This window comes from Mchenga conophoros, linkage group LG17 (genome assembly GCF_057382185.1).
Source record: "Mchenga conophoros isolate Kocher_MC1m ecotype Shallow Benthic linkage group LG17, M_conophoros_male_GT1.1, whole genome shotgun sequence".
Classification (NCBI taxonomy): domain Eukaryota; kingdom Metazoa; phylum Chordata; class Actinopteri; order Cichliformes; family Cichlidae; genus Mchenga; species Mchenga conophoros.
The window spans coordinates 20,391,215-20,400,727 of record NC_140542.1 but is presented as its reverse complement, the minus strand read 5'-3'; the positions used below and the strand labels follow the sequence as shown (position 1 = coordinate 20,400,727).

General features: G+C 36.6%; 1 protein-coding gene across 1 annotated transcript; it reads right to left on the bottom strand.

Annotated features, from left to right (window-relative positions):
* Nucleotides 1–480: 480 nt before the first annotated feature.
* On the bottom strand, nucleotides 481–9,243 carry LOC146555407 (uncharacterized). The gene is made up of 5 exons (XM_085252881.1): nucleotides 9,182–9,243; nucleotides 7,605–7,666; nucleotides 5,745–5,910; nucleotides 1,914–2,056; nucleotides 481–607 (listed from the first exon to the last, which is right to left on the bottom strand). Exons 1-5 carry the CDS (start codon nucleotides 9,197–9,199, stop codon nucleotides 499–501), a joined length of 498 nt encoding a protein of 165 aa, XP_085109007.1. The 5' UTR covers nucleotides 9,200–9,243; the 3' UTR covers nucleotides 481–498.
* Nucleotides 9,244–9,513: the final 270 nt, after the last annotated feature.

The window sequence follows — 9,513 nt, the reverse complement described above, 5'->3', positions numbered from 1 at the left end:
CCTTTTCAAATGCAGTATATGAACGGCTCATTTTCTCACACTGAAAGGTGAGGTCTGGTATGACCATAGTATATGATCATATCCAGATCATATTTGAAATATGAAGTATAATATATGTTTTCCCGTGAGCAAAAGCTAGCAAAACTAATCAATAGGTCGTTCACAAAGCAGAGACATCTTTTGACTTCAAAATTAGAAGCACTTAGAAGTACTTTGTGTTAATGAAAGCAAACACTAGGGGGTATCATCAGTCCCTAAAGTTGCGGATAAAAGACACTGCAGTGGACAATAAACACTTTTAATCTCCCCAGTTCTTTATTATTATCATTACATGATGTTATCTAGATGATCAACACACCTGACACAATGATCAGCATCTAAACTAAACTAAAAACAATAAATCAGAAAGTTTTGCCAAGAATGAGGAAATGACATTTATTTGTATGATAAAAAACATAAATAAACGCATATTTTTCCAACAAATTTACAAAGTGTAAGTCATCTCCTCTTCTTCAGTCCCCACCTCCTGCCTTTGCGACTGGGGCCCTGGACTGGCAGACAGTAGATGTGCATGGGAAACGTCTTGAAGTAGCTGCTGACCCAGGGTCTATACAGGGAAAAGATTACACTCAAAAAAGTTAATCATCAGTTAATTATCCCTGACACTGTAAATGTGTCAGGATAAATGCAGCTGTTTTAATTTATCTACTCTTAGACTCATTTATACTTTTTAATTCAGAGCCCAGCCATGTTTCAGGTTAGAAAAAAAATGTTCAGAATTTCTAAATTACCAACAATAAAACCGTTTAATATTTCAACATCCACCATATCAACTTTCTAGGGCTAGGGGTGGGTGAGATTTAGCCACATTTTTCTAGAGACTAGAAGACATTAGATTTCAAATGAAGTCTTTTTCTGTTAAAAGCCCTTCCATTATGATGGTTCGGTAACAAAGCTGTAAGTACAAGGTGATGTTATAATAAAAGATCAGACGGCTTGGCTGAAAGAGAAATTTTCTGTAAACTATTTCCTGGTATATAATGATGTGCTACGTGATCGCTGGCGACACAACTATGTTAGCATAACATAAACACAGTGAAGCTGGAAGATGAACGCTAACTTTTTTCCATTCAATAAAAGTTAGCGTGAGGGTTCCCGATGGTTAGAGACAAATGCAATCGCATGGCAGGATGCTGTAAACAGACCAAACTTCAGTCAGGAGAACAACTGAGATAATCCATCCACAATATGAGGTTAGTCATTAATTTACTGCTGCATGGGCTGGGCTGTGGTGACACTGTAAGGTTTTAAAAACCGAACTTTATAATGAAAAGAAAAACCGAGAGAGACAGAAAGTGAACACTGCCTGTTTTTACTGGTTTGTTCAATTTAAATAGAACAAGACACAAAACATTAAAGCATGTTAAAAACACAACAGCCTTAATAAACGCAGAGTAATTTGGACCCGCAATCAGGGTTCATACGTCATCACTTAAAGATCGGACGGTGAAGCTGACAAAGGTTTTTTTTTTCTTTTCTTAAATTTGTGGTTAATGAAGCTGAATGGAAGAGAAATGCAGGGTTAAATAGAGGAGCAACAACAAAAGGAAAACATAAAACATTCAACAGGCTTTTCTGATACATTTTAGAAAGAGGAATTTTAGCAAAATTCCTCAAATCTTTATTTTTACTTGAATATTTCTGAGTCAACCAGCTCAGCTTGAATGAGTTTTATCAGAAATGACTGTTTCTTACAATATTTTAAAGGATTTTAAAGGATCTCTTTTTAACCAGAGTACTCACAGAAAGCAGAGGGTTTTTGTGGAGAGGTTATTTTGTATGTTTTAAAGCAAACAGGCTAAAAATACTACATAACTTTAACTCCTCGGGTGTGTTTGCGTATTTTTGCGTACTTGGTGATCCGCTGGCTGAGACTCAGGTAACAGAGGTTTTGCCACAGCAGCTTGTTTTGCTGTTGACGGAGGAATTCAGCTTCCCGCTGTCGCTCCTCATCCAGCTGCTGAGACTCTCGAAGCTCTTTCTCGATATGAGCTAACTGAAAAAAAAAAGAAAAACCCACTCTAATCACCCAGCACGAGGATGTACATCAAGCTTTAGACACAGAAACATTGATTGATTGATTGATTGATTGATTGATTGATTGATTGGTAATTTATTTCAACATGTGAACAATATACAAGTACATTTAGAAAAGAAATAAGAGAGAAAAAAAATACTATACAAATTACATACAAAAAAACATTCTGATTAATTTACATGTTGAAAAGGAGTGGGAAGAAGTATACACTTATTTAATCCCACCCCTTTGCCATAAATTATCAGTGAATATTTAGTCAGCTTCCTTACTGATATAATTTGTAATAAAAATAGTGAACAGATTTCTGATATACTATATACTATAATATCACATCATGAATTTTTTGTTTGTTTGTTTTTAAATAGAGACATTCACTTAATTTAAATATTTTTCTTTTCTTTATAGATCGAGAAGATCATATTTTTATAACTCTTTTTGAACAGTTTTATGTTTGGACATTGCTTTAATTCCATATTCAGTTTGTTCCATAGTTTCACTCCATGAACAGAAACACAAAAGCCTTTTCTTGTAGTACGTACCTTCATTGTTTTGAAGTTACAAAAACCCCTTAAATTATAACTTCCTTCTTTCAAAAAAACCATACTCTGAATATTACCTGGCAGTTCTTTATTTTTTGCTTTGAATAGAATTTGTGCTGTTTGGAATTTCACTATATCGTCAATTTTCAATATTTCAGACTGCAAAAATAGTGAGTTTGTATGTTCCCTATAACCTGCATTGTGGATGATTTGAACTGCTTTTTTTTGAAGAGCAAAAAGTGAATGTAATGTGGTTTTATAGTTATTGCCCCAGACCTCTGCACAATAGCTTAAGTATGGTGAAACCAGTGAACAGTAGAGAATATGAAGTGATGTTCTGTCGAATACCTGTTTTGCCTTGTTTAGTACTGCAATGCTTCGTGATACTTTGGAATGAATATATCTTACGTGAGCTCTCCAGTTAAGTTTTTCATCTATTATTACCCCCAGAAATTTATTTTCACTGACTCTTTCAATATCAACACCATTTATTTGAATCTTTGCATTTGTATTTAAACTACTATTTCCAAATAACATCAGTTTAGATTTATTCAAATTTAATGATAATTTGTTTTTATCAAGCCAGAACTTCACTTTACTTATTTCATTAGTCATATCAAATTCAAATTTTATTTGTCACACACACACAACCATACACAGTATGACATGGGGGTGAAATGCTTGTAGCTGTACAATGCCCGACCATTAAATGACAGAAGAAAAGTTTTACAATATTTACAATTTACTACAAAAATTTACAAATTAACTTCGGAATTTACAGTAAAGAATGTGCAAATAGCAGAAGAGATTATAAAGATAAGGATTATAAATTATAGGAATTATAGGATTATAGGAAATGTGTGGTGGTGCGTGTGGTGACGTGTGTGAGAGTCCAGTCTTATAGTGACGTGTTGGGAGAGTCCAGTCCTACACCTGGTTCAGGCCCCGAATAGCCTGGGGGAAGAAGCTCCTCTTCATTCTCTCTGTTTTGGCCTTAAGGGAGCGGAAGCGCTTCCCAGACCTCAACAGTGAGAAGAGTCCATTGTTGGGATGGGAGAGGTCCATCATAATCTTCCTAGCTTTGGACTTGCACCGCTTGGTGTAGATGGACAGCAGGTCAGGGAGCTCTGATTGAATTATCCTCCAATAAATTCTGCAGATCATCACCAGAGCAAAAAATGTTTGTATCGTCAGCAAAGAGAACCATTTTTAATACTTTGGACACTTTACAGATGTCGTTAATGTACAAGTTGAAGAATTTTGGACCCAAAACTGACCCTTGGGGTACACCACAAGCAATGTCCATACATAAGGAGCAACCACCATTTATTTTCACAAACTGCTTTCTGTCACTTAAATAACTCCGGACCCAATCTAAAACTACCCCTCTGACACCATAACGTTCCAGTTTTCTTATTAATATATCATGATCTATAGTGTCAAATGCCTTTCTCAAGTCTATGAATAACCCAGCCACATATTGCTTTTTGTCTATGGAATTTGTGATGTATTCTATTGAATCTAATAGTGCCGATGATGTTGATCTGCTTGATCTGAATCCGTACTGACTCTCAGTGAGTAGTTTATGTTTATCTATAAATTTTTCCAGTCTGTTTTTAAACAGTTTTTCAAGAACTTTTGAGAATTGAGGTAGTAAAGAGACAGGCCTGTAGTTTGTGAAATGGTGTTTGTTTCCAGATTTGTATAGAGGTATAACTTTTGCTATTTTCATTCTGTCTGGAAATCGACCAGTTTGAAATGATAAATTACAGATGTATGTAAATGGTTTTATAATAGCCTCAATGACTCTTTTAACCACTATCATATCAATATCATTACAATCCAAAGATTTGTGATTTTTACATTTTTTGACAATTTCAAGAACTTCATTTTCATCAACGGCTGTGAGAAACATAGAATATGGATTTCTGTCAATCAGTGTATCGGGTTTTTCCTGTGCTTTCCCAGGATGAGTGATTGTTCTTGCTAAATTTGGTCCAGCAGTTACAAAGAATTCATTGAGACTATTTGCCACAACATCCATATTGTATTCTTCATGGTCATTACAAATGAAATACTTGGGATAGTTCTTTTGTCCAGTCCCACATTTTATAACACTGTTCAGGATTTCCCATAATCTTTTATTATTATTTCTATTTATATCTAATTGCTTCTTATAGTATATCTAAGTATATTAGTTAACCTATTTTTATATCTTTTGTATCTGATTTCAGCATCTTTAGTTCTCGTTCTTAAGAACTCTCTGTATGGAGCATTTTTCTTTATACATGCATTTTGCAGACCTTTTGTTATCCATGGACAGTCCATATATTTCTGTTTCCTACTATATTGCTTTATTGGACAGTTGGTATTGTACAGTAATGTAAATATTCTAAGGAATTTATTATAAGCACTATTAACGTCCTGTTCCTGATATACTTCACCCCAGTTTTCCTTCAATAAATCTTTTTTAAATGCATTCATTCTTTCTTCTGTTCTTACTCGTCTGTACTCTTTTTTACTGTCCATTTTATTGATCTTGTAATTCCTATCATAGATTGTAAAAATTCCCAGCAAGGTTTAGCTTATCAGTTAATTCCATTTTCTGGGCAAAGTTCCAAGAAAGTATTTTATTTTGGTATTCATACATTAATTTAGCTGATAAAAATGATTTATAAATACTAATAAATTAATTAATTCACATCTCTCTTCAAATGTAAACACTGTGTATAAGTCACAGTTCACAGTTTGTCCGCTTTCTTGTGATTGGCCGTTTTAATTTGAAGAACATAGACTATCGAATTTTATGAAGTAAGAGTAACAAAGTAACAAAAAGAAAAAAAAATTATAAGGTTTAAAACTGACTGTCTTTAAATATACCCATACCCAAATGTTACAGGCACAGCTAGCTAGATCGTTTTGTCTTGTCTTTTTTAAAACATATTTTTTACATTGTGCAGTATTAAGTCTTAAAATCAGTATTTATCTGGTATTTATATATTAAATATACCTCAGAAATTGTAGTGGGTGAGCTGCTTCATCTTGATCTTCTTCTAACAATCAACCACAGCTGTGATGTGAATTTGTAATATCTTTGTAAACATTACCTCCTCCAGCAGACTCCTGTTGTCCTCCAGCTTCTCCTGTTGGCTGCCCAGAGGCAGCGAGGATGGATCATCAGACGGACTCCTCTCTTCCTGTCTCTCCACCACACGTGCTTTCCTTCTTTCGCCTTTCTGCTGCTGCTGGATGATTGGCGGCAGGAAACAGGAACTGACAGAGCAGGAGGGAGAGTGATGAGTTTATATTTCAGCCCATCATGTCTTAATCTTGTCAAGCTGACAGTGCGTGCTGATTGGCATAGCAATTAACACACAGACACACACAGAAATTTGCCATCCTATCTTCGTGTGGACCCATGTTAATATCATGTTCTCAGGACCAAAACTGATTTTAAACATGAACCCTAAAAACCAAGTCGGAACTCTCAAAGAGCCCTTTGAAGATTAAATCTTTATAAAAGAGCTAAGCCTCACAAAGACATATAGTCACACGTACGCACGCACGCACGCACGCACGCACACACGCACGCACGCACGCACGCACGCACGCACACACACACACACACACACACACACACACACACACACACACACACACACTGTGACACACAAACTCCTCCATGTAAACCAGTTTCCATTCAGATTTGTTTACACAGTGGGTCTGATCACAGTAAAGTATCCCTCTGCCAAGGTTGTGCTTCAGTGCAGATTATCTCTCTCTTACACACACACACACACACACACACACACACACACACACACACACACACGGTTATCAGATTGAACTGCCCTGACTGAGTTTCCAGGTCCTCTATTGCCAGCAGCAATGTTTCCATCCAAGTTTAGTTTGGATGACTTTGCTTTATAGTTCTTATTTTTAATTTTTTTTAACCACTTTACTAACCACCAAAATCTAAGTTGTGCTTTTATTCTCTTTTGGAAATTTGAACCTTCTATTCCTATTATTTAATCAATTTAAGTCAATAGTTAAGGCTAATCGATTGTTCATTTTGTGTTTTTAACGAGCTATTTTATTAAATACATGCAGTATAAATGCTAACCCTAAACCTTCCCCAGTGTTCTCTTACTGCGTTGTTTCATGCAGATCATAAAAACAACAACCTGATTTCTGAATGAAATAAATTATAAATCATCAGCATTATAATGTTTCCTGCTAGAGAGATGTTGGACTCTAACTCCAATCCTCCTCCTTGTTTAGGATTTTATATGACTATTACTTATGCAATTAAGAGGCCATTGTGGGGACATAACTAATGGAAGCTTATTTACAGGGAAACTTAAGTATAATTAATATTGCTTATAATCTTGATTTAGAGAGCTTATATAAATCTCTGTTGCAGATTTTATTTGATGCTCAGAGTTCAGCTGTGGGTTTAATGGTCTGTTATTAAAAATTGAAAACATATCAAATTATGTTATGAAATGGACACATATACTCAACATTTACATGATATGCACTACTTTGCTTTGCTTACTGCTTTCATTAATCGTCAGGTGGTGCGTCGCTATGAATAGATAGATGGCACTGTCTGCTTCAAAAGATGCTCCAATGTATCCTCTGCTAAAGGAGGTAACAAAGGAAGCACACATGCGCCTTTCCTTAGCATCTAGAGAAATCAAACAGCTCTTAATACAGATACTCCCAGGTCAATTTGCTCAGTTAGGAGCCTTCCTATGTGAAATGATGACAACAATGATGTGCACGAACGCACTATCAAGACTGTCCCCCTCCCCTTTTAGCCTCTCTTCCTGCTTGTGTAATCCTACCTTTGCCTGGTAGCTTCTTAATCAGACTCGTTTGTTTCAGATCAATTTGTCATTTCCTGTTTTTTCTTTCTTTCTTTTCTTTCTATCGGTGGTGTATCTCTTCACCTGACAGGTTACCTGTGCTCTCTGCTGTCCGACTCCTCCTGAATCTGAGAGAGATGTCGAGCTCCGATCCGGCCCTGCAACACACACACACACACACACACACACACACACACACACACACACACACACACACACACACACACACACACACGCATGCACGCACACAGAGGGTAGAGTGTCAGTTAATTACATGTTGTCAGAGGACAGACGGAAGCCTGGAAAAGGAGGAGACAGTTACCGTGGTGACAGGAGACATCTGTCCATCAGTCTCCGGGCTGACAGACGACACCACACACACACACACACACACACACAGAGTAGAGATTAGGTGGTTATATCGGCTCAGGAACGCTACACCTGGTTTTTGTCTTTTTTGTTTTGTGTAGATTTACCTCACTGGTCCAACCAAATTAACCCAGAGAGGTCACTCCAGTCCTGAATGACCTCACAAGCTCTCAGCTGATGCTTTTGTTTGTTACCCAAGGCCTTTGAGTACCAGTCTGTATGAACTCACCATCAGTGTAATATACATTACAAAGTGGTAGTGTTAAATATGCAAAATGTAGATTTAAATTTTAACAGGTTGGGCCATCTTTGCAGCAACAACTGCAATCAAGCATTTTTGACAACAGTCAATAAGTCTTTGAGATCTCTGTGGAGGAATTTTGGCCCAATCTTTTTTGCAGAATTCTACAATTACAACAAGTCATACAGGTCCTCAAGTAGCAAAGCAGCCTCAGACCAGGATACTACTACCACCATGTTTGACTGTGATGTTCTTTTTATGAATTGCTGTGTTAGTTTTGCTCCAGATTTAATGTAACCCAAACTTTCCAAAAAGTTTAGCTTTTGTGTCATCAGTCCACAGAATATTTCCCCCCAAAACTTGGGGGTTCATCAAGATGCTTTTTGGTAATGTCAGACAAGCCTTTGTGCTCTTTTTAGTCAGCAGGGGTTTTCTCCATGGAAGTCTCCCATGGATGCCAGTTTTGCCCAGTCTCTTTTATTATTGAGGCAATGATCCACTCAGACTACTTCTGGTAGGCTGGTCACTCCTGGGTAGGTTCACAGATGTTCCATGTTTTCTCCATTTGTGAATAACGGTCTTTGTAACCCTTTCCAGACTGATAGATATCAAACACTTTGTTTCTCAGCTGTTTGTTTCTTTAGATTGTAACAGGATCTGTTGATTTTTGAGATCTTGAAACCTACTTCACTTTGTCACGCAGGTTCTACTTAAGTAATCTAATCTAAGTGTGACTAATGAAATTGTACTCAGCTATCCAAACAAATATGGTTGATCACACTTAACTCGTGATTTTTAACTCAGGACCAGATAGGCTTGGATTATTTTTTTCCTTTATTAATAGAGGGAATCATCATTTTAACTAACTGTTATGATATGAAACTCACGTAATTCAATCTGCATTCAGTGTCAAAATCAAAAGTCAACGGACCCATGCAGCAGCTGAGAGCTTAGGCTTTCTGTTTTCCTTATAATTTTTAAAAATAATGTTCAATACAGCATTATTTTTAGTAACCACAAATAATGTATTTAAATAAAGAAAAACAACTCAGCAGATACTTACAATGTGCTGAGAGTCCATCTTGGTCCTTTGCTTTGTCTCTGTCCTGCAACTTTAGCTTCCTCTGTGCAGCTGAGCTGGTTCACTCAGATGCCTAATTAGCTTGGTGTTTCTGCTGCACCTCCTCCACCTGAATTAGTCATCAGTGTGTGTGTGTGTGTGTGTGTGTGTGTGTGTGTGTGTGTGTGTGTGTGTGTGTGTGTGTGTGTGTGTGCTTTCTGCTGAACAAACTCACATGGTCAAGAAACCAGATTCTCTTAAAAAATTATGTTCATACATACAGCACTTTGAATCATTCAGTGACTTTTAAAGGTGGCCTCTACATATTTTTGATG